The 26,453-nt window shown below is 42.7% G+C and overlaps 1 protein-coding gene across 2 annotated transcripts; it reads right to left on the reverse strand.

The window, feature by feature from the left end:
• Positions 1–1,135: 1,135 nt before the first annotated feature.
• On the reverse strand, positions 1,136–26,453 carry LOC137888237 (laminin subunit beta-2-like). 2 transcript variants are annotated; one of them, XM_068731583.1, is made up of 32 exons: positions 26,385–26,453; positions 26,050–26,238; positions 25,587–25,650; positions 21,970–22,172; positions 21,709–21,829; positions 21,439–21,627; positions 21,000–21,179; positions 20,187–20,299; positions 18,771–18,850; positions 17,696–17,831; positions 17,423–17,581; positions 16,654–16,781; positions 16,397–16,529; positions 16,084–16,276; positions 15,551–15,694; positions 14,835–15,066; positions 14,448–14,617; positions 13,144–13,179; positions 10,830–11,054; positions 10,508–10,725; positions 10,293–10,389; positions 9,343–9,524; positions 9,030–9,220; positions 8,633–8,817; positions 8,167–8,408; positions 7,420–7,623; positions 6,306–6,450; positions 6,004–6,211; positions 5,784–5,925; positions 4,818–4,994; positions 4,549–4,708; positions 1,136–3,603 (listed from the first exon to the last, which is right to left on the reverse strand). In XM_068731583.1, exons 1-32 carry the CDS (start codon positions 26,394–26,396, stop codon positions 3,467–3,469), a joined length of 4,995 nt encoding a protein of 1,664 aa, XP_068587684.1. In that variant the 5' UTR covers positions 26,397–26,453; the 3' UTR covers positions 1,136–3,466. The 2 variants fall into 2 exon arrangements, with proteins under 2 accessions (XP_068587684.1, XP_068587685.1); XM_068731584.1 differs by lacking the exon at positions 13,144–13,179.

The following is a 26,453-nucleotide window of genomic DNA, read 5'->3' on the forward strand; positions in this document are numbered from 1 at the left end:
GCCACAATGAACTGAGGGGAACTTCTGCTTCAGCTGAAGACCATCCCTCAGGTGCTCATATGTCAACTATTTACGTATATAGGCCTATGTTCCCATAGATATTTTTTTCAACCCTCCGAGGAGGCGGCTGACAGGGCCATGACCAAAAAACATCAAGGTACTATTTTTAGACAGGGGCCTTGTCCCAAACAGTACCCTGGGCCCTGTGTCATCCTCCGAGTCTGCACTACAACGATGTCCACAGTGATGATGCAAACCTGAGCAACTCCCGTGGTGGAGCATGACCACACGCTGAGAGCATCACAAGAAATCATCACGTGCTGATGTCTGATTACTTGAAAATAACATTTAAACAAAAATTCCAAACATGGCACTGTATATCAGCTCACATTTATATTTGTATCAGTAACATTGTTTACTCTTTATATAATTGTTCTTTATCTCTGACCTCATCAGTTGCACGTTTCCCTCACCTTTACATGGGGAGTAAAATAATAAAATAAAATCTAATTATTGAAGGTGGAGACTGTTTTGTTCAAGTACACTGAGAAGGTTTATCATTATCACCCAAATCATTGAGACGTAGAAATGTTGTTAAATTAACTTTTAGTATTCTAAAATCAAAAGATGAAATATACTGAGCCTCCAAACATCAACAAAATACTGACTAATTTAGCAAGACAATATTCTATATCCAAAAACGATACAACCAAAGCTTGTCTTACATGTAAAGTGTCTTTCTGTTCTCCCTTCATTCTAACGTAGCTCCTTTACTTTTGCTTTCTCTTTGATCTGGTATTTCCCTTCTGCCAACTGTGTCTTAGGGCTGCTCTCTCCGGTTAATACTGACATTTACAGTGATCAGTAAAAGCTTAACGGTTTGGTTAAGAGACAGCTTTAAAGTCTGCAACAACACAGACTTAGACAAAGGGTACATCAAGGACTCATGAAGGCAGTCAATAGCATCCCTGCAGAACACCAAAATAGAAACGGGACATCTTATCCTCTTGCAGACGCTGGTGTGTGAGCGCATGCACATTCAGGCCACAAGACAGCGAGGTAATAAAATGAGACAGTGTCAAGCATTGATACAGTAATGTGACGCTCAAACAAGCCACTTCTACACAGAGAAATGTTAAGTTATCCAAACTTTATTCACAAAACTGTACACTGTTAAACTTTACACAAGCTTCTTTTGGTATTTTTGCTTTGGCGTTTACTCATCAAAATCACGTGGCTGCCAGTCGATGGATGAACTGAGGGAAATGTGTGTACAAAGTGAGTTTTTTGGTTTGCTATGTTTACCAAAACATACATTGTCATGCAAATAGTATATGAGTAAATGTCCAAGACACTTGCATACATTAAGGCACGATTAAACACTGTACATACGGTAGACTCCACAGAGTAGAGTCCTATGTCGCTACAGTGAGGCATCCATTACTGCAGATCTTATTCCTTATTCTATGACACTACATTTGATGCAAACATTCACAATCTGTGCACCACGAGTTTGGCATCCATACAAATGCATTCCTAGTTCAACATTTTGTGAATTATGCTTATTTGCCTTCTTGCCAAGATTTAGATGAGAAAATCATTATGACTTTCTTTTTTTTTTTTACAGGACTCTCCACTGGTTGCCTGGCAACTTCGCAGAAGACTCCAAAGAACCTATTCATTTATATATTCCTTACAAAAGCATCATATTCATCCTGCAGTGTTGTATCAATCCTCTCATCCAACTCTCAGCAAGAGAGCAAAGAAGCATATTTCTCAAAATGACCTAATGGTGCTTTGCACACTGCACTTAGGCTCTGTTCATACCAAATCAGGTGGTGCGGCGCTGCAGCGCACTGTGATGCTGCTGGAGTGTCACGTATTGGCCGCAAAGCAACTGCATCATAATTAACGTCTTTTCTTCCCTCGCTGCTGGATTGTACTTGATTGACCACCGCAGCGTGACGTAGGGTTGCGTTTCTACAAAAGTTCATTCTGTTTACATTTTTTTTAAATTAAACACTGGAATTTGCTTCACATTTTTGTTGTCCAATCTGTTGTATTGTAGTCATTCTAGAATGTAAACACATTAGTCACGTGTTGCAATGGACATTTAACCCTGGGCTAGTAGAAGTGCAGTGTGAGTGTTATAGTCCTGGGCTCAGGTTAACCCTGGGTTAACAATGTGTGTGTGAAAAGGGACTAAACTATCTCAGGGTCAACTCTTAGCCCAGGGCTAAAAGAATATCCTGTTTAAAAAAAGGGACGTTTGTCCTGAGGGTGGTTCCAGAGGGAGAGACATTTTACCCACATAAAGACAGACCGACCAATAACAACATCACTAGAGGCGTGCAGCTAGCACACGCCGTTAGCTTCCACTGCTCTCATGATTACATCATTCCTGTATAGTAATGGTGTACAGCCATCCTCTTACTCCAGGCAGAGGAGGGTTTTGGGCTTGTTATATCTTTTGGCTTAGCAGAGTCAAGAAGTAGATATTATTTTCACATAAAAATGGTCATATCATTTGTTTCCCTGTCATTTGTATAAAGGCAGACACAATACAAAAATTGCATTCCTAGCACCACAGTTGGTATTAATACATTTAAAATCCATATGAATGCAATAACATGTCCATCTCTCCATTCTACTGTAAAGGGATGTCCTTAAAACTACACAGGGACATGGCTCTACAGCGGTGGGGACTATACCCTTGCTTTCCATTTTTGGAGCTTATTGAAAAATATAAAAAAAGGATTAATGCCTTATCAATTATTTTTATGTGATTTTTTTAAACCAAAAAAAGCAGTTAAAAGTAAAATTTGAACAGATTGTCATTCTGAATTTATGTTCTCAAAAGTTGTTGTGTTTCATACTGAAAGAAGACTTTGTCCAATGCAGTTTAAATGAAGTCCTCTGAATCTACATCCAGTAGTAACAGAGACCTCAGAGGTAAAGAGGAGAAAATGATACCGACCCGCTGATTATACAACTGAATTACAAAGTCTCTGTGAAACTACAGATCGTTTGCAATGCATTATTTGCACCCAAATCAGAGTATTATTGACATATTCTAAAATATAATTTTCATGTTCAAAACACAAATTTAAACACAGATACATTTCCAGATTATTTTGAAAATCCAAAACAAAAATAATGTGCACAAATTAAAATCCAAATAAAATATGTGATATCAGGCACCCCGTTCATGATCAGTTATGGGTATGTTTATATACATATAGATATATATCTATATATAATTATAATAGCAACCATTTTCAAATTCTTACCTAAAAGACAGTTTGCACACAAAATATGCAAATGTCCTTGGATAGTGATAAAATCCCCACCCTAGCCAAGTCTTCTTGAACCGTTTCTTCAAAGTCTCTTGTACAGTTCCTGTGTCTGGAACAGACGCCAGACCAAGACGGAGGTGCGCCTGTTTTTTAGGACATGGAGTCGTGAGTTACTGGCATGTGTTGTAGATCTGGATTTGTTTGTTGATGTCACTGAGGATGGCTTTCATCTTGTCCTCCAAGCCGTCCAGCTGACGAGCTTTCCCCTCCAACCTCTTCTGGTTCTCCTCGTAGTTTTTCTCCAGCTCTGTGGGCAGCAGCAGTGTCAGGAATGGTTACACAGCCCGGCATTAGCAGCGTCTGTCACTCTTGAGTTATTACACTGATGTTGATACAGTTGGTGACCACATTCTTTTAAATAGACAGAGGGAACACTTTGAATTGTCTGGAACAGTTTTTACATGGCCTCCATTGATTCTGGTAGAGAGTTCTTTGTTATTTCTCAAAACGCTGTAAAATAACTTGTAGGGTCTGTCAAAGATTGAATTTAGGGTCTCTGCTTTTTCATCTATATATGAAATCCCTTGATCGATCCTTTCTTGTAGGTATGCTGATGAAACAGCGCTTTGTTTTTTACATATTGGTGTCTGGATGTCAAAAAAACTCCTCACAGCTCAACCAGGATACAACTTAATTGTTAGTCACAGGTTCTAAGGTTGAGAGACAGAAACTGAAACTGAATTCTCCAGGGCTTACACTAAGCCAACAGGAAACCTCTGTGTCATGATTGGCTCAGAATTTAACTTTTAAAGGTGCTAAATTTGAAATTCAGAGAATTAATACAGCAGCAAACAACTATTTAAAGATAGAGTGGAGTAATGTCTACATGAGCAAGGACTGAAGTTGTTCTCTCTCTCTCTCTTTCTCTCTCTCTCTCTCTGTAGGGCTGGGCGATAATTCAATATGATCATTCATATTCTTTCAAAGGAATCATATCGTGATGAAATCATATATCGAGATATCGAGATACGCAATTACATCGTCTAAATAGATAATAACATACTGACTCAAATTCTCATAAATCTGGTAATTTTGCTCTAAAGTTCTTAATTAAATGGGAAAATACTGAGTACTTTTCATTAGTCTAGAATTGAATTCACACACAAGTATATAAAACAATGTGATATATATATAATGTACATGTATGTTCATCTACATACACACAGGCACACACAGAGATATGAATGAGCACCTGCTAGCCTCTGGAGCTTGTTCTGGGCATCTCTCAGTAGTTCCTTTGCTTCATCTCTGAGGCTCTCTGCTCTTTTCTTGGCATCCTGCACAGCTTTGGCCTTTGTGTCAACCCGCTGCTGCACCTCATGGTATTTATCCGTCAGCTGGCCATCAAGAATCTGAACATCAAGACAGGAGAGGTTTTTCTTTAACAGCTGTGTACACTTTTAATGAGGAAAAGTATGTGCGCACACGCACACACACACACACACACACACACACACACACCTGCTTGGCTTCGTTTGCCTTGTCTCGTGCCATGGTGGCCGTCTCTTCGGCTCGGGCTGCTGCCATGCTGTTGTTGGCCCGTTTGGTCTTCAGGGCGGTGATCTCCTGTCCCAGTGTGCCCAGCCGGTCCATGGCGTCATTCAGGTACTTCTCACTGTTGGACGTTTCAGACTCAATCTGAGGAGAGAATGCAAAGTGAATTGTGATCCCTCCAAAATGATTTTCATCCATCTTTAAATAACGATGGACCGATAAATTAAACCTACACTAAAAGATCTTTTTAGCCACTTGGAACAGTGGAAAAGAACACAACACTGACATGTCATCATCTTTAAAGTCAATGGTTTTACAGAATAATGTCTTTGTGTCTCCTAATGCTACTGCGGAGAGACATTCGTCCGGCTTGGCACCAACAACTCGTCCGGCTTACAAATGGCATCTGTGCACGGTTACAGCCTCTCGTCATGCTCCTGGCTCCAACAATGAATTTTTGTCATATATTAGTTCAATGGCAGCAGTATCACTTTCTGTTTTTATGTTTAATTGTACAGCTAAGTGTGTTACTACTTCATCCTTAATTTATCTAATTTGAGTATCTGCTTAGCTTGCAGATTGTTTTTATATCTTCAGCTGTCTGTAGTTTGATTGTATAACTGTATTGTATTTCTATGTCAGGACCCCAGGAGGACCAACTAAACAATAAACCATATAAATCACTGACTGACATTTTCTTGGGCTGGTGAACACAATTTCTTGTGACAATGGTCCAACTTTAAATATAAGCCTCTCCTGACCAATCACTGAGTGAGAGGCATTAATTAACAACCCTCAAGACCTGTACAGATATGTCTAGTTGTTGTATGTGGCATTAAATGTGTCAAAATCGTACTTATTGCTCAGTTAACCACTATTACACTGAGTTAAACGTTTTCCTTGTTTTTTTTTGGGGGGGGGGGGGTTGGTTACCTGTGCCAGTCGGGCTTCAGTCTCCCCGATGTCCGCCTTGGCTCTCGCTATGGCCTTCTCTGCTGATGTCTGGGCAGTCTTAGCATCTGCCAGGGCCTGTTTCACTGTCTCTGCTGTGGTCTTCACCTCCTCAGCGCTGTGCCTTAACAACGACGAGAGGATGCATCAATATGTAATGCTCTTTGTTCGTTCGTTTCAAGTCTGACTCTTCTCTGATTACCTTGCCCTCTTGGCATCCAGCAGCAGTTGCTCCGCCTTGCGGACGTCGTCCTGCGTCTGATGCAAGATGGCGTCCACGTTCGAAAGGCTGCGAACGCGCTCCTTGATTTCATCAGCAAGATACCTGATCTGGAGGGGCGAAGCAGGGATGGAGAGCTCCAACACGCGGTTCGCTACTGCCTCAATGCTGTCCGGGTCTGCACCTTCCTCTGAGAAATGAGAAGTGGCAGGGTCGACACGGAAGAGTTGATTAACATGTACAACATATCATAATGTATAGACCCAGCAGACTGTCAGACTCACGAGTGAGGAAGTCTCTGATCTGTTTGATGAGGTCTCTCAGGTCATTGTTGGAGCGCTCCACTTTCTTCTTGGTGGCGGTGGCTTTGTCCAGAGCTGCTTGGGCTTTACCCTTGGCCTCCTCTGCCTTGGTCTTGGCATCTGCCACCTGAATGAAAGGCAGATATGCTTATGGTGGACACAAAAGGCTGGTGGTTATTCACAATAACCGTGGTGGATTTAATGGCATTTTCCAAGAATTGTTTATGTGATAAAGTCTTCTGGTTTTGGCTAGGCTTGTACTGAGCAAACATATCTGCCATGTATTTGGGGCCCAGACAATTGAGTGACTTATAGACAATAAGTAGGGTCTTAAGAAGAAATTAATCTTGTTTGGGCATAAATGTAGCTATGTTTTTAAGATGCCAGAATGATGATTTTATTACAGCTTGAATGTGGCCACAGAAAGGTAAATCTTCTTGTAGTCCTCTTGAATCAAGGAAAGCAGAAAGCTCCATCCTTCCTTTGTTATTGTTTTTTTTCTCTACTCAATTGAAGAACATTTTGTGGCATCCAACAAGTTTACTGTCTCAAGACATAGTGAGTCTACAGGACCATAGTCATTTTGTGATGAAGATAAATCTGGGTGTCATGTGCAAAGGAGTGATAAGCAACCTTATAGTCTTGTTTTTTTTTGCTTAGTTATTTTTGTGCACCCACTTTTACTCAAATCTGTTTAGTTTAAGTGCACATACGTCCCAGAATGCAGCTGCACTGCTTACTCAAAACAGACGTCTGAGTCCAAGAGCTCACTCCATTCTGAGAGGTTCAGTCTTTGATGCACTGTGGAGGGATGCTGGAACAAAATGAGCGGACAGCCAAATGGATTTGGATGACCTCACATCTATAAGACCTCCACACAGTGTCAAAAATATAATAACATAATAACACTTGCAAATTGGATTCAGCTCGACCATCTGCATTCAATTCTGGTTTAGTGACACGAGGAAAAAAGTTTTGTCTGCCTCTGTAGCGTATTTATCCACAGAGTTGGCTCTAGAGATATGTTGGCACAAAAACCCAAACCTCCAGATGTGCAGATATGATGTGAAATGTTTTAATGAGCTGAACGCCATACCTTGGTAAAGAGTCCCTCCACCTCTCCCATAGCTTTGTTCAGCTCCTTCTCTGCGTGTTTGGATCTCTCCAGGGCATTGTCAGCTACTGCTACAGCGCCGTTACAGTTTAGGCCTCCACAGTGACGGTTCCCTTCATCGTCGCGGCAACCTGCACCCCCACAAGGACTTTCCCCACAGGGGGCATCACCTGGGGCGCCGCAAACCTGTCGGGACAAGTGAACATGTACTTCTATTTCTGGGGAAATGATCAGGCAATAACTACACACTTTATCATATAAATAAATATATTACCCAATAGAAACAAATCATTTCTGTAAAATTATCACAGAGAGACAAGCAAGTAAGACAGCCATAGAAAATATCAATTTGATGAACCATCATCTTCATTTCGGTATTCCATAAAATGAAGCAGTTGCTAAAATCAATTATGGGAAATATAACTAGCTTAGTTGAGTAGCAGTTCCTTCCATCTCAGCTTTGGACTGTCATGTCATGTTGAAGATTGCTATATTGTGGATTTCAATATAAATATTGGACAGATCGAAAGACATCCCAATGAACTATGACAATAAATAATAAGAATAAAGTATATTATTTTAAAGCACGCATCCAAGAGGAAACAACAAAAAGCGGGAGACACAGGGCAGAAAAATTGCAAATACAGCGAGGAGGACCGCCACCTGCTGGGGAACTCTCACTTTATCAGAGCCAATAGCTGCTTTAAATAATGAAGAATGCAATCAAACCTTCTCGTTGATCTTCTTTAGGTCCAGGCCCTGCGCTCGAGTGTTGAGGTCTCCAAGCGCCCGCTTGTTAGCGGCATTTTTGCGGTTGAAGTCGTCCTTCTTCGCTGAGATGAGGCGCTCGGTGCGGCGGCGAGTGTCTGCAGATTGGCTGACTGTGCTGGGCCGGGTGGTTGTTGCTTCATTGGCACGCCGCTCTGCATCACGAGACTTGTTGTGGGAGCTACGGATGCTGTCGTACGCACCTGGAGGAAACCAAATTTCAGATTAATCTAACTGAGGCTGGATTAATTTTGAGGATCATAAAGGATTATAGATTCTTGACTAAGTGTAAGAGGATTCGGAATAATGATGCTGCATGTGAGGGATCTTCAGTAGGAAAAGAGTGTGGACAGTTAAAGCAGACAGGAGCAGAAAGTTTGAGGTAAGACAGTGAATGGTTGAACAATGAATTCCCTCTTGTTCTCACCTAGGAAGTTGGAGTTTTTTAGGATATCTAGTTGGCGGTGTAGCTGCTCTGAAGTGAGGTTGAGCTCTTTAGCTTCTCTCTCCAGAGCACTCAGCTCCTTGCTTGCCTCAGAGTTGCTGTCCTGGACGATGGTTAGGTCTCCTTCCAGACGGTTCAAAGTGTCAGTGGTCTCACCGATCTGCGCTCTGCAGGGTAAGACAAGCAGTTGTGGGGGGATGTAAATTCCAATCCTGATATGATTTTAAATGTACTGTCTTAGTCAAATTGCATAAATCTGCAGACTGGGTTAAGAGATTGTTCTTGAATCCTTCATTATCTTGACACTACTACTGTATTTGACAGATGGATAATCACACCTGGGAAACTGTTAAAATGCAGTGGGATGTACCAGCTGTACCTAAGATCTTCAATAAGCTCCATTAGGGTAGCGACAGCTGCAGCAGTGGCGTTGCGTGCGTTGACAATTCCCCGAGCTTGTGCCAGTTTCTCCTCCAGGTCCCTGAAGGCCTTCTCATAGGCCCCAGTAAGCCCAGTGGTCTGAATCTCATGGGCCCGCTCTGCCAGAGTCTTAGTGCGCACTGCTAGGTCCTGGTAATGAGACGGAATTATGAAGAGAAAGATTGTGGTTGACTCATAATCACTTCTTCAATATTTCACATACGGCTTCTGCTGACTGAGGATTAGACCCCGTCTTTTGCGTGAAACTGCACCTGCACGATGCGATCCCAGTCCCCGAAGCACTTGTGACAGGGCTGACAGTTAGGGAACTGCCCAGAGAAGCCTCTGGCACACTGGTCACAGCGCACACCTGACACCCCCTGCTGGCAAACACAGTGACCGGTCACCCGGTTGCACTGAGAGGTCTCGATGCCTCGCCAGTCGCAGTCGCAAGCTGGAGAGAGAGAGAAGGGGGGAGGAGGGAGTGTAAAGTGAATATGGAACATCAGGATCGAACTTGTTATGAAATAATGTCATTTGTTTACACTTGTGTATTTATGTTAACTGCAAAAAAAAATGCATACTGGTTAGTTATGATACTGTTCTGAAATGATCTAACCTACCTGACAAAGTCAGAATTCTAATAAAATGCATTTTGTATGTTATCTGGGTGAGCCTAAATTCTACATTTATGTGGTCTATCATAAATCTTGGATGAAATTATTCACATTTAATACTTAAAACCTAATTTTCAAACAGATTGACAAACTGATTATTCACAAAATAAGTTGTACAACATCAATTATTTAATTGTAGATATTATATATTCCCACCAAACTTAGTTATTATGGTCCCATTTAGAGTAGAATAGACCATAAAGCAGGGCGGGGCTACTTTGTGATTTACAGGTCGTTACCATGGCTAGCTGTCAATCACAATAGAGGCATAATGCGAATCCCTGTCCAGCTCCAGCCTTTCGTCCTGGCTCACTGTGACTACGTCCACTTCTTAAACAGTCTATATTTATCAGCCCTTGTGAACTGGGTTGCAGTGTTAGCCAAAATGAGCAGAAGGTATTTTTGCACTGTGACGTTCTGTCCGATGTGCAGCCCATCTCTCCGCCTGAGCTGCTATAAATCCCTACAGCACTTCACTTCTGCATTGAATCCTTTGGTCTCATCATGTTCGTAACAAGCATCCATTATGTCTTAACGTATCTAACCTCTGCACTGGGTCCTGGGGTCTCCCCAGTAGTTCTCCTGACAGTCTGTGCAGGTCTTCCCGCCGAAGCCGTCGCGACACTGACACTGCCCAGTGAACTGCACAGCAGAGTGAAGCATGACACGTCAGCGTGAATGAATGTGAACGTACATCACACTTGTACTGCATCATGAGATGTGTTTATCTGAACCTGTCCAGGTCCCAAGTGTGCCCTACCTCATTACATGAGGAGGTGACTGAGTTGTTGGGATCACAGCCGCAGGATTCACAGCCCAACCCACTGGCCAGGTTCCAGTGGTTGGGGGCGCAGTGGTCACATGGCAGACCTATGACGTTTGGCAGACACTGGCACTGCCCTGTTGCCCGCTGGCACACACAGTCCTCGCGCTCCATGCACTGGCCAGGGTCAGTGCCCAGGAAGTTACACGTGCACTCTGAAGGGAAAAAAACGGCATGCATCATCATGATATTGCTTCATTAAAAAAAAAAAAAAAAACATTAAAATGCAACAATACTTTTCAATGAACAGGTCACTCACTCCTGCAGTTGCGACGGGAAGCGTCGCCGAAATAGCTGCTCTTGCAGATGCCACAGTTGGGGCCCTCCGTGTTGTAAAGGCATTTCCGGCACTGTCCGGTCTGCCTGTCGCAAGCCTCCATGTCGGACATGTCTATGTTGTTGTTGCACTGGCACGGCTGGCAGCGCCCTCCAGGCTGAGACGGGTTGCCGTAATAACCCGGAGCACATTCCTCACATCGGGCTCCTGAATTGGGAGAAAACGCAACAAAAGAAAGAGAACAAGAGTTCCAATAAGAAACGAGTTGGGGAGGAGATATGATAATGGCTACTTATATTTTGACTGAAATATATTTGCAATTAGAATCGGTTAAGTGCTCTACAGGATTTCCCAAGCAGCTTTTTCAGGGTGTATAAAACAACGGGAAGCAGGAAACTATGAATTAACAGCAGCACAATCAGCAGGTAGTCTTGGTTTAACTAAATCATGAGGCCCGCCTTATTTTTGCCTAGACTGCAACTGAAATGTTTTCAGGGGATACTTGTATTGATAGACCATGTTAGTCTTAACACTTATGAACGTTATCATATTAAACAGTATGTTACTAGAATTTAGTTTCAGTTAAGTGAACGCCTCTTCACTCAATGGGGTTGGATTAGTTAAGAGTCTTCGTCATCACACCTTTGTTTAGGAGATTATGCAGCTTATTACTGTATTCTTTGATTCTTCCATGATGGCTACAAGAAGATGTATAACAGGTGTGAAATTGTCATGAGCCAAAGAAACGTGTTTTGTGAGGTTAGAGTGACCTTTGACCACCAAATTCTAATCAGTCCAACCTCGAGTTCAAATCAATGTTTGTGCCAGATGTCATGATATTTCCTCCTGACATTCCTGAGATATAGAGTTCACGAGAATGCGATGAACCTGAGGTCACAGTGACCTTTGACATCCAAAATCGAATGAGTTCATTATTGAGATAAGCAGCTACAGTGTCCTTTAACTGTTCACGTCCACTTCCTCTCTCTTTTCCTGTACCTTTAAAAAAAACTTTACTCTGTCCTGCTTAATCTAACAGACAGGTCATAATGATACAGTGAGCATTCGATGGTGAGTACCCTTCTCTGTTGGGCTTTATCAGAAAAGCCGAGCTGGTAAAGAAAAACAAAACATCAGCCTATTTATCCTGGCTGTATGGCCATAGAGACAGAGTGTATTTAAGTCCTGCCCACACCGGAGGAGAAACCAAATCATCTCTCTCCATTGACTTTGTATTGCGTGAAGGTGCCTTCTCGTCTCTTTATCTGCTAGAAAACAACAGAAACATGCATAAAAGCTGCTGCGTGGTGGGATGCACTACCAACAGGGTAAAGAGCTGCAAAACTGAGGCACCCGCAGGAAGAATGGGAAAAACTGGGGAACTATATTTCTGTAAATTAAGCTAAAGCATTTTAACAGTATGCAACTTGTGGAATGTGGATAAATGAGAAAGCTATGCAGTATTATGTTTGCAAGGGCCTTCGCTAACTGCAGTCGCTTGCTTACACATAGCTAAAATTAGCTTGCTAAAAGTTTGCAAACTTGTCACATCGTTTTAGTTATCAACAGCACCAGACTAAAATAGTAATGCTGAAATCAGATGTTTGTAGTTAGCTAAAGGCATTTTGTTAGCGTTTCAGTCATTGGTTGCATAATGTGGTAACAACTGTATTCCCGGGGTTTTTACAGTGTGATGGATTGCGCTCTCTGTCTCTATACTGTTATACCATTACAGCTCTTAATTTCCAGGAAATGACCGCACAACCACTTCCCAACCTCCATACACAGATAAACATGAACAGTTTAAACACAAGAGATAGAAGCTGACCCAGATTCAGAATCAAGCGACACCTGTGCATAACCACTTTCTCAAGGTCTCTCCCTGTTTACTTTAAAGGTACTTTTTATGATTAGAAAATCACACTTTATGACACAATAACTGAAAAATAATGATTCTGGGCCAGGTCCTTGTATTGGAAACATTTACACAGACCTGGTTCAAATCTAGTTTTTTAAATCTTTTTACCCCTTATAATATAATTTCAATCTAATTTTAGTGACACGTGTTTGTCCCTATAGTGCCATATAACACATCGGCAGCCACACTAAAGCCATGGAAAGGGTTTGACATTATTCTTTGAGCCAGGTCTTCACACATGGGCGGGAGTGCACTGTGGCACAGCACCGTTGATGGGAGGGGTACTGAAGCCATGCATGGGTAGGATTGGTGAAGTGGAGGGTTGGTGGAAAATAGAGGAGGACTGGAAGGGACGGGGGGTCAACCATCATTACTCACGCTTAAAAATGGTCGCCCCGGAGCGTTTAACAATCCCTGTGCCAGTAAAACAGGGGAAGGAGGAAATTACAGGTTACCATTCACCATAGCACACTGACAAACATTGGTCTTACCTCATCTGAGCTACATCCTTGACTTTGTCACTTAAGGAGGAAGACTGGAGTTTTATTACTAACAGAGCTGCTCTGGAGGAGTGGAACCTCAGCGGTTGACACAAAATGTCTCATGTTGATTAAAAACATGAAGCTGTGGTAATAATGATGGACTCTGTTGGACTCACTTGATAATAGGGATGAATATTCTTGGTCCCCTGTGGGTTATTCCTTTTGTTTTTGTTAACCCTGACCTTTCCTCCAGCACCACCATCAGGTCTAACATTTCCTTTTGAACAACCTTTTGTTCCATGGAAAAAAGTATCTTAACAAGAGTCTACAGTCCTGCTAGCAACTCTGTGCAGCTTTATCTAGAAACAGCAGTGCTCTGAGCTAAACCCTAATATCAACATATGTCATAAGTTTTCTCTGGGGTTTGCAATGTCAAGTCGCACCGCCGTTTTAATGCACAGGCTTATGACGATGACATAAAAGGGCCGACTAGGCTTGGGGGAGGGATTTAAAATGAATTGTAACAATTTTTTTGTGCCAAAACAGTCAAAACAGAAAAATGACGGGGGCTGAGTTGGGTGCTTCACATTTAGGTCAAAGCACCACTGAGCCCAAGTCCAGAGCTACTAGTAGTCCTGGTTTAAGGTTCATCACTGAGGTTATCTATACTGTAACATCAGCTCCTCCTTGGACAAAACTCCAGTTAGCTACAAACATGAATAGTGACGCACTGAAACTATGTGAGATGGAATATTACTATTCAGGCTCTTTCTTAATATAAAATGTATCTTTCAGCTTAAAGTGATCCACTGAGGTGTCAGTTGGCTCGATAAAATACATCACAATACACAATTGCGCTTCATATATTTGACTCAGATCAGGTTTTGCAGTGATATTCGAAAACTCAAACGAAGAGCAGTATAATGGTGCAGTGCTACAATGTTCAGGTTTGCAACAGTTTCAACAGGTTTTCACACCATCACATGTTCTACAGAAAATGAATCACCCACACACACACACACACACACACACACACACACACACACACACACACACACACACACACACACACACACACACACACACACATCCGGACATGGCGGCACCTGCTGAAGATGAGACACAGAGCAGAAAGCAAGGACAGATGTGACAGAGAGCACAAAAGAAGAAATACACATACAAGCATCGTTTCAGTTTTACCTGTGTAGCCCAGGTTACAGTTGCAGATAATTTGTCTGTTGCGGTTGTCCTGGTAACAGGACGCAGCAAAGTGGCGTCCGCTGTTGGGGCCGTCTGGACAGGGGCATGGGCGACACTGAGCACTGGATGCTTTGCCCAAAATTGGGGTACCATAGTAACCATTGGCGCACCTACAGAAAAAACAAAGTAGAAAACAATCCTGTGAACTTTAACTAACAACTTTGCAGCAACAAAGTAGAAGTAGGCAAAGTAGAATCAGTTATCGTATTCATATCATAAATCATTCTTGTTTGGTCTTTTAATCCTGTTTTTTTATCCCTATGATATGCTATGCTTGATTTGAACCTGATCTCATGCAGCGTAGTCACCTCCACATTGAAACATCACCTGTCACACTTGTCTCCTCCAGTGTTGTCCCTGCAGCTGACGCAGGCTCCGGTCCTCTGGTCGCACATGTCGGCGTGTCCGTTACACTGGCAGGGTCGGCAGCTGGGGAAGCCCCAGTGACCCGCCTGGCATCCGTCGCAGCGCTGACCAAACGCTCCGGGACGGCACTGGCACTGACCGGTGAACTTTTCGCAAAGTCGAGTCACAGAGCCTTCCAAGCTGCAACTGCAGGCTGGACCGAGGGAGAGAGGGACAAGGAGAAGCGTTCAGGAAGGAGGATGATAGGAATAAGTGAAGTGGAGAGGAGAAGGAATCAAAGAGAGAAAGTAAAAAGAGGGTTTGAAAATACATCATTTCAGTAAAGGGGCTTTGGATTTGCAATTGTGTACTGAGCAGTAGAGGGCGCTAACAGCATAGCATGCAACTAATCAAAGGCACTGCACTTAAAGTGTGGCTAAACGCATCTTACTCTGCAGACATTTGTTACTGTATCTAAATAGAATAAAAGAACAAAATGCAAAATACCAATATTGTGTGAGATCCAGGAGCTTCAATTGAGGTTTTCCAGTGAAACTGTTTTATTAGCTGTTGCAGTGTCTGCACCTTAAGGCCCTACAAAGCACTTCCAAGCAAACTATTCGCTAAAAAATCCAACCTAATTAGGGGTGTAAAATATACACCGTATCCTCCATGAACGGGTCTGGAGAGTCTCTCACCTATGCAGCCTGAGGGTCCAAAGCCGTAAGTTCCCGGAGCACACTGGTCACAGCGTCGGCCTATCACACTGGGCCTGCAGTGACATTGGCCCCCGCGGACGTCGCACATGGAGCTGATGGACCCCTGAGGATCGCAATTACAAGCTGTTGGAGGACAGAGAAGAATAGGCATGAGGTGAGCGGACCCTTACATATGGGAACATCCTGCACATTGCATTCTGGGATCAGGCTAATGTGGTTAAGTATTAGTTTTGCAGGTCACCCAACTATGTTGCATAGATTTACAGCTTCAACTTGAGCTGAATTTTCAACTCTATTTGGGTAAGGAAATGGTCAACTAATACTTTGTCAAGTCCACACTTTGAAAAATGTTTCATTGATAACGTTAACTTCACTGATCCCAATCATGAGGCTGTTTTCTTTTCATCCACAGGGAAGTCAGGGTAAAGGTCCTGTAACCCTGCAGCCTACTGCATTGTAAACATCATGAACGGCATTCAAACAAGGTCACAAGAAGACATTTTTATACTCACACAGAGCCCCGTCATTTATGATGGCCGACATGCTGGTGATTAGCTTGGCACAGGTGTCACTCATCAGTGGGCCTGTTACACTCTTCGCCCCCTCGTGGCAGCGGTACCGCTCATAGGCCTGCTTCCTGTTGTTGGAAGCTGGATCGCCTGCGTTGAACATCTCCATGGAGGAGTGGCGTGGCATCAAGGCGATCTGGTGCAGACAATGGGGATTTATGAATAGGAGGGGGAGGGAGATGTTCGTGCATAGAATGAATGAAGTCAACTTCTTCATGAGTCAGATTATTAGACTGGAAAAAGAAACTCTTCTCACAGAGTCCATAAGGAGGACAGCGTTGGCCGCTCCGTTGAGGACACTGTTGGCATCCTGATAGCGTTTGAACTCAAAGCGGAGGGTGTAAGTCACACCTCTCTCCAGACACATAGAATGAGGAGGGACCACAAACCTGGAGCAAACACAGTCAGCAGCACACAGTTAACATTCAGCGAATGTGTACGTGTGTGTGTGTGTGTGTGTGTGTGTGTGTGTGTGTGTGTGTGTGTGTGTGTGTGTGTGTGTGTGCCACAGACCTGGCTCCGGCCGGCAGGGAGATGGTGAGTCTGTCATCATCTGGGATGGTGTTTCCACAGGGGCTGCTGGTCGGAATCGGTCCCGGACGGATCACTGTTATTCGCACCTCCTCCCAGTCTCGTGGCATCTGGGTAGAATCAGTGTTTTATGGTTAATTAATACACAGTGAAAAGCACAGTCATGGTGAGCTATAGAAGGGAAGGAGGACAGTCACAAAGTAATTGCTTCCTGGATGAAGGGAAATCAATCACAAATGCTTGGGAAAATGCTTGCCGTGTAAAATACACATGAAAATGAAAATGAAGATCAATACCACTTTCTATAACGGTCGTTTATGAAGCTGGAGCCAGCTTAGCATAAAGATTGGTTCTCTCTGAATCTGCCAACCAGCAACTCTAAATCCCTAGTTAACACAATTACATCTTGTCACATTATATTTACGCAAGCCAGAGTCAATACACTGTGACGAGATGGGTCATGGCGGGACTATTTCCTGGCCAGTTTCTGTCTTATCACTGTGAGTTTGTCAAGACATAGAACCCCCAATAAAAGATATGAGAGTGGTATCAATGGGCCTCATTAACCAACCGGTCTTAAGAAGAAATTAAGAACAAACTTAGGAAGGCATTGGTGAGTCAGGCCCAGTCTTCTCATTTAATGCTCAGGAAGCGAGAGAATAAGCACATATCACAAAACTGAACTATTGCTTTAAGATCTTCATTGTGGTCTGAGCAGTCTTCTACACGCAGAGGTGATGAATACACAGACCTGTGTCTCATAGCGGATAAGCAGGTCATATTCCATGGAGTAGGGGATGTTACTGATGAGGAACTCCAGGGTACCGCCCACAGGTACCCGAGCGAATCCAATGCCCGTCCATGTGGCGGGGCGACCCAGCTGGTGCTCCCTGGTCTCCAATGTACAGCCCTGAGAATATACAGATGTATTCAGATATTTTCCTAAATATATTTCCATACTAGAGCCACAGAATGACATAACAATACTTAAATGTGTGCTGATGTAGAATAACGGTGGGCTCACCTGCCCCATTTTGGCCAACTCAGCCTCATACATGAAGTGATCCAGAGCCATGAAGAAATATCTGGACTCCACCTGAGTACACTGGCGTCCTGTCATGTGACTGCGGCAGCGACACTGACCACTCTCCATGGAGCAGCTGCAGAGAAGACATAAATAGCTTTGTTATTTCACAGCTACAGTTGATATTATATGGCTTAGCTGCCAATGCTGGGTGCTTTGAGCTAAATGCTAACATCAGCATGCTAAGCATGATGATGTTTAGCAGGTTATACATTTTTTTTACCATCTTAACCATTTTAGCACAGCATGTCTTATCATAAACAAAAGTATTGAACATATTTAAGTTATGAGCTGGTAACTAGAGAGCAAAAATTATAAATGTTATCCTTTACTTTGTTATTGTAATCTATACTGGTTATTGGCAATTAGGAATATAATTATTGTTCTTTTATTTAAATAATTTCTTTGCTAAAAAAAAAAATCTTGGCATTAGTAGATTTAATAATGTATTATAAGCTGCTTAGAGCTAATGTCATTCCCTGAAGAAAATCTGAAATATGGGACTGCTGAGCGATCTCTAGGTGAATAGGGAAAAAGTTAAAGAATGTAGCAAATGTCAATTCAAAACCTGAAAAGTCAACCTCATGGTGGCACTAGAGGGAAAGTCAGGGGCTCAACTAAGTCATTACGCTTTAACCCCCAGGTTACCATGAATGTCTGCAAAACATTCCACATCAATGGATCTCACAGTTGCTGAGATATTTCATTGACTGGGTGGCTAATAACATAAAAAAAGTGACAAATGTTAATTTTCCATTATCAACGGGGAGCTTCGTGTATGATGTTTGAATGGAGGATGTCAACCTCTAGTGGCACAGAAAACGAATCCACTAATGAATTGATATGACAACAGGTGTAAAAATGATTGCTCCCGGGGTAAAGGTGGAGACTAATAAATCGGAGTGCACACACAAAGCTTATGCTGCTATTATGGAGTATTATCATCTCATCTGTAACAGCCTCATACTTCATTCGTGACCTGTGTCCTCGCAATTAAAGCTACAGCGTCACTCACTGGTTGTCCAGGGCTCCTCCGATATCACACTCGCAGCCTCGGCAGCCGTTTAGGTCGTGGCTCAGAGCCCAGTGTTCTGGCTGGGAGCACAGAAGGACAGGCAGAGGGCAGAGTGATTGACAGACGGAAACAGAGGAGGACAGAGCACGCAGTCAACAGACAGACAGCTGAACGGTCGGCCCCAGACAGACATGATGCATCGCCCGCCGCGATATTACAGAGTGAGAGGGAACTTCCGCGGCGGTTTGTCACGTCTCTGGCTGTCTAATCCAATAAAACAACATTCATAGCTTTGGGGCATACTATCACTGCCCCATTCCTTTTACATTTACACTCTGAGGTTTTCGCTTTCAAAAAGAGCTGACGTGACAATGTTAGTACTGGATAGTTTTTGCAGTCAGCAATTTCACATTCGATTTTAAGATTGTTTTGGCTGAGGTATTTTTACTTTGCTAAATGTTGTGGTTTCTCCCTTAGTGTTGCATTAATCCAGTTAAAGTTTGTGGACAAAACTTTATCATTCATCCAGCAACACTAGTCTGTGGTCTGGTTGGTTTACTACAAGCCTATTAGCTTTGACAGCTCTTTGGATCATGAGGCATGACATTATGTCCTTAATGTCATTATAATGACTTCGGCGAGGCAGCTTTTTATATGTGTAAGTCGGGATTTATACTGATATGTTTTACTTTTTCTTTTCTTTCTTTCTTTTTGTTTCAAATGCACTTTCAGCACAGCGACAGGAAGATCTTTTCCAGAGGATTTGTTTTGTCCAATGTTGACATTACACTCTCGCTACTAAAATGAGGCTCCACGGGGCTCATCAGAAGACGGGATCAACTTTCGGACCAGGTCCAGGCCCTGACCATTTTAGGCCTGCTGTAACCCACACCAACTGGACAAGCATCAAATCCCCGGGCTAAATTTAGGCACAGGGCCCGGGCAGGAGCTCACATTCCTGCCTACACTATTCCTGGCTGAGAAGGTTTGGGACAAGAGGATGAATCATAACAGGAAGCTGATCACCATCTAATATCTTGGTATTCTGGGCAGAGGAAGTGGAAGGAAAATATAAAGAGTGAAGAAAATCAGTAGCACTAATTTAGAAGTGAAAAAGGAAAATAAGGAGAAAGGAAAGTCATGTAGTCAAATGTAAGGGAATGAGATTCAACGCTTACAAATTGAATTGTATAATGGTAAGGGTCAAACACAGGACAAATAGAGTGACAGAAGTGGTCAAAAAGACTAAGAGACAACAAGATCAAACAGTGTTAACTGTCACATTACCACCAACAGGGCTTTTTCACAGGAGCACAGAGTGAGTGGTTAAGGAGAGGAAGAGTAAAATGACAGATCCTATTAAGCCAGAAAATAAAAGTCAAGCAAGACAAAGTTTTTTTTTTTGCACTCTCTTACCAAACACTGGTCACAGCTGCGTCCAGTGACGAGACGCTTGCAGAAGCAGTCTCCACTGACTGGGTCACACTGGGAGCTGCCTGACACTGTTCCCCTGTGGTCACACCGGCAGGCTGGTGGCACACGGTGGAGGGCAAAATGAATGAGGTTTCTCATAGATAGATAATTAGTTACTGTAGCACACTGAAAAGCAGCGTTTTTAATTATAAAACAAATTAACACCGCTGTCAAGAAAATCCTCAATCAGCTTCTTTGTGGACTTGATTGTCTAGTAGGCAACGGCAAAATCTCCACTCCTCTACAAGACCACTTTTACATTGTTTGTGTGATTAATTGGCTAAAATCTCTCCAAAAAATATGTCTTTCTGTTCAGTCACAGAATCCAGATAGTAAAAGGAGAGTCGCTTTCAACTTCATGAGCAGTGCCGAGTCATCTTTGCACTTTTCTTGCCTAGTGTTTTGCCTTATCTTCTTTGGCACATTTTTTTATATAGCTTATAAAATTATTTATATTAAAGTGTCAGATCTCTATAACGATGATTATAGGGTTAGACCCTTAATAATGCAGAAATTTACACCGCATTTTTTGTCTGCTATCGGTATTGTGAAGAGGATGATAACCACTATATATATATATATATATATATATATATATATATATATATATATATATATATATATATATATATATATATATATATATACATATATATATATATATATATATATATATGTATATATATATATATATATATATATATATGTATATATATATATATATAGAGTGTGAATTGTGACAGAGACTGTACTCACGTTGGCAGCCCTGGGGGTTGTGGGGGCTCAGGCCGAAGAAGCCGGTCTTACACTTGTCACAGCGCGGCCCCTCGACATTGGCTTTGCAGCGGCACTGACCTCCCACCATGCCAAGGGAAGGGTCCGTGTTGCTGTCGCACATCCCTCCGTTCTGAGAGCCGTCTGGGTCGCAGTCACAAGCTACGGGAGACAACGAGTGCCAGGTGAGTTATGTATTTTTCGGGTTGGTGTTATGGTGTGTTGCAGTGTGATTTAATGTGCTGAGAACTACAAGAAGAGTAGCCTCTTTTGGGGATCTATCAGTAAAGGCCAGATTCATCTTTTTTGTATTAGTTTAGTAGAGTAGTTTGACATTTTAAGAAAATGCTCATTGGCTTTCTGCTGAAAAGTCAGATTGATTAATCTGTATAAAAACCACAGTGCACAAACGCACACTCACCTATGCAGACTCGCGGGTCCCTGATGTCCTTGATGGGGTCTTTGTAGTAGAAGGGTTTGCACGTCTCACAGTTGCGTCCCATGGTGTTGTGCTGACAGTCGTCACACACTCCTCCGCTGAGGTTGCCCGTGGCCAAATACACCGCCATGTCAAAGTGGCACTGGGTCGAGTGGCTGTTGCAGTTGCACTCTAGAAAAACAGATGTTCATTTCGAACAGATTAGTCATTGCTGACATGTCCTATTCTGCTTGCTTCCTCCTCTGTACTCACTCTTGCAGGCGTTGGTGCTGCGTCCCTCGGCTGGTCTCCAGGGCAGGTCGTTGTGGAAGTCGTCACACTGCTCACAGTTCAAACCTTTGGTATTGTGGTTGCACACGCACCTGCCGTGAACCTTGAAAGGAAACGGGAGGGGGAGTTGAAGCAATCATATCGGGGTAGAGGAATGAAATGCTTTTGAAATCATGAGAGCAAATTACAGGAGGAAAAGTGCTAATTAAACGTCTGTGCTGTAACTGAAGCCTCGTCACTCACCATTCCTTCTATGTCGTCCTTGATGCCATCGATGGGGGCGCACTCCGAGGCGTGGCCGTAGCAGAAGCAGTTTCCACGTACGACGAGCTCGTATATGGCGTAGTAGTACTTTTCTTTGATTTCAGCTCTGGGGTCCAGCAAGTTGTCTCCCAGTGTGTGAAGCTTGGTGAAGTTCACTCTCAAGTTAGTGATCTTTAGCTGGTCTGTTGGAGGGAGGACACAAAGAGAATAGGTGAGGGGTTAATGTATTCATAATAAGGCTGTTTTTTTTTTGTTGAGTTCTCTGTTCTATGAAGGCTGGTTGTCTTACGATGGTGTAACACAAGTCGGTGAGCTAAAGGATGAAGGACATCAGCTGAAAGAAATGGGTTAAGAAAACAAACAAATACAAACACTTCACAAGATCTATTTTGCACCAGCAAGAAGGAGTCCAGGCTGAAAAATGACAGTAACTTTGGAAGATCACCACTTAAACGGACTAACTCAGACTGCTCGCGCCTCTCACTGCATTCGTTTCAGCTGAACTTGGGAGTTCAGGTTAGAGAAGCGAGCTTGTGACCGGAAGGTCGTCGGTGTGAATGCGTAACTGTGTGAATGTGATCAGGGACTTCCTGAAAAAGAGAACATTGTTCAAAATGAAACCATCCCCTGAATAAATAAAGGTAAAAAAGTTTTTTTTGCACAGCATAAGTACTTGAGAATGAGACATTTATCCTCCATCTCTTGCACTGGCTTTATAGCCAAATAGACCAACAACTCTATCAATGTGCATACAGGTGTGTGAGTATAGTTTTAAGACAGTAAACACAGTAACGATGAGGCTCATGGCAATATTATTCAAGTACTGGAAAAAGTCACTTTTCACCATCTGCTGGTGCTAGGTGAAAAGTCTGGGGATCACTCTCCAGGTACCATGGACATCTGTACCAAAATGCGTGGCGGTCCACTTAACTAACATCTGTTGAGATATTCCAGTCTGGAGTGACATCCCTAGAGCCACGCTGCTAGCATGACTAGCAAAAAATGCAAACCAAAACCTGCAACATCACAATTTTTCTATGTGACAAGACCAGAAACATGATAAAGGAACGGATTACTTTTTATAACTCTGTCTTTATCTAAATGTGAGAAGGTCTTGGACCATCACTGGCTTGTTCATCAGTTGATCTGTCACATCCAATGACACCGATGCTGGTGTGCAGCTCGGTCATCATCATCAACCTGACCCATCACTATTGCTCCTCTTGCTCTGCTACCTTCATTCTAACACTGTTTACTGCTGCAACTCCCTTCCTTCCTTATGCGCTAATTGTTTTGAAGTTGGTATTTACTCAAAAATGTAATGTTCATGTTTGTTTAAGGAGGATTAGCTCTCCAGAAGCATCCTCGTTGCTTCACAAATTCTTTGAGAGACACTTTTAAAAATCTTATTGTACAACTATGTCATTCGTACATTTTCAGGCAGGGGGCAAATCCAAAGATGACAGCGGAATGTGGTGTTGAAATGGTTCTAGACACATCCTGCCTCTTTATCCCCTCTAACTATTTGGAGAGAGTTCCTATTAGAGAGAAAGATAACTCCTTTCCATAGAGGTCTGTCTGTCTTTACAGCCGTGGCTGTTACAGTCCGGCTGTCAACCTGCAGTCATCGATACACACGCACAAACTAAAGATGTGCCGATGTACCTAAACATGCACACCTTTCTCTTTTTTTTCATACGCAACTGCCGGCATTGTTTTGTTTTAGTAATTGTGAATATAAATTTAAAAAAAAAAAATATTTCTCGTATAGTAGAATTCAAAATAACTCTAATTACAACACTTAAGATTAGCAAATGGGGGAGAAAATTAATTTTAGTTTAAACTCGTATCACTATCATTATCAACATGATGAATATAATTATAAGGACCATGAAGATTTATGACTTGCCACCAGAGCAGCTGCAGCCTGCTTTGAGTCCTCTTTTCAAGCTCATAAAAAAGGACATAACTTTCAGCTTTCTGAATCTCCTGTCATTTTGAAAACCTGCTGGAGTTGAAGCGGCGGCGCTTCAATAAGATGGATGAAATGTTTCACGGGAGGCTTTATTTTTGTCCACACTCTTGACTTTATCTGCAGTAATAGAATCCCTCTCTGACAGACAAGAGCTAATCCCTCCAGCTCCACTGCACTAACACACGTCTGCTTCTCCTCTATCCAGATGGGCACCATTACCCAACAGCAGTTCCTGTTTGCAGTGTACCCATGGATGTAGAGACAACTATCACCGGATTACTTACTGGTTTGAATAGCAACTTGATTAAGTTACAAAGAATAGTTCTGTAACACAGAGAATCAGTCAGACAGAAGATGATTCTTTAGGACTCTTTGCTCTCAACTGAGCCTCCTTAACATGCTTCCTCTGAGGCTGTATATTATCCCCAAAGGGCTCTACCAGAGAAATGCTTTAGTTTAGAGATGGTTGAGGTTAAAGTCAGGGCTATGATTTCAGTTAAGGTCCGCCAATCAAAAAGGAAAAACATGTACAGAGAAGTGATGCAGAAAGAAATAAAAAAGCAAGCCAACAGGAATAGATTCTTTGTCTTGAAACCAGCAGACAGTAAATATGGATGGCTCCGCTGCGAGGCGGTCCGGGGTCTCCATGTGGGCCGGTTGCCGGGAGATATTTAACAGCGACGAGAACAAGACAACCTCTGCTGCTGCATCGGAAAGTGAGCTTGGGTTTCTGGGAACAGCTCTCATGTCCTGCCAGTCTAAACACGAGGGCCAGGACAGTGATGCTGTGTGGGAGAGAAACAGCTGCTTTTCACATCTCTCCACGTCTTCCACACAGCAGGGCCATGTTTCACGGCCCAGAGAGAGGGGCTGTTACAGTCCGTTATGTGTCACAGCTGGATTGTGTTGGCCGGAGTTTGATTTATGGTGACAAATGTGACGACAGCTCGATCATTTCGTAAACTCTGTCTGGTTGGATTAAAATGAACTCAGGTCTGTTAGCGAGGTTGGTACGGTTGGTGTGAAAGGTGTCAGTTTAACCCTGCTGCGGACCAAACAACCGAATTATTTGATAGCAGATGTGTGATTTAAGCACTATGTTCAAAAGCTGAACTACTGATACATCCATCTGCTGATTGTGAAATCTGATCGAGATGCGATCTGTTGATCTGTATACGGCTATATAACCTATTTAGGCAAATGTACGTCAGCGTGGGTATTTACCCAAATGAATAGGTGACAAGCTGTTGAATCTGCTGTGTCTGTACTTTGTCAGTTTAAGTTTTTGCATACATTTTAGTGTTTCTATCAAAAGTATAATTATATAGGAGCTACTATACTTATAATTTTTTCTTTCCTGAAGACAATAACAGACTAATTGTGGAAAGGGAAAAAGCCTTGAGCCTCTGGTGTTCCTCATGGCAACGGTTGACTTGTACCCGAGTACGCTGTCAACTTCTGTGCTTCAGCTGGTTGTAGAGCTTTTATAACCCCTTACATAAGAGAGCCTTCTGCGTGCAAAGCAACATTATCACGACTAACATGGACACTCTAAAACACATAGGTGATTTTTAATGTTAAACACAATCCAAATGCTGTTGAAAATATGAGCGTGACTTACTCTGGATGCTCGGGCTGTATGGATCCTCAATCCTGATGGCTGGTTCCAACACTCTGTAGATGACCTAGACCAGGACACACATATTATGCACACACACATTACATATTTGAACTATCCGAGACTCAAATAAGCAGCGACATGTGCAGCATGAGTCTGAAGCAGACTTTGCACTTTGTGGTCTGCATGCCTGAGCAGTGGGCCTATCCAATGAAAGAATTATTTTGCACGAAAAAATAAATGCAGTATTATAAAAACTATTCCTTCAGGTAATTTATTTTAGGCCACAGCCATCAGAAATATTAGCTCCAAAAAATTAAAACACCTTACTTTCACAACAAAATCCACTTATTCTGAAATTAAACAATGTATGTGTCAAATGTATAAAATAGAAAACAGAAACAGCTCTAATGTCTATCTTGAGCAACTTATTTGACTCTTCCCATTCCTTTAATCAATCGCTCACCTCTCCCTCCGTTGACGGCTCAATGTCAGAGTAGCGTGACTCACAGATGACGTCATTAATGTTGCGCAAAGGACCCTTGGAGATTCTGGGAAAGGCAGTAGCACAGTCGTGGGAAAAGTAGCGGTAGATCTGCCAGGTGCGACCGAAATCTGCGGAGCGCTCGATCAGCATTGCCGCCGGACGGAAGGTCTGCGGGAGAAGAATGACGTTGACAAAAATGCTGCAATGTATTTTATAAGTTCAGTTTGTTGGGGCAGAATCTCTCCCGCAGTACGAAACAAATGGAGCTGTGAGTCAGTGTTTTCAGCTACTTGGGAAGACAGCTTTTTTCCTACCTTGAAGGTCATAATCAGGTGAGTGAAATGAAACTCTGCTTCCAGATCCAGCTGGACGAAGACATCCGA

Source organism: Cebidichthys violaceus, unplaced genomic scaffold (genome assembly GCF_023349555.1).
Source record: "Cebidichthys violaceus isolate CVI_PGR_0920_01 unplaced genomic scaffold, fCebVio1.0.p SCAF_520, whole genome shotgun sequence".
NCBI classification, from domain to species: Eukaryota; Metazoa; Chordata; class Actinopteri; order Perciformes; family Stichaeidae; genus Cebidichthys; species Cebidichthys violaceus.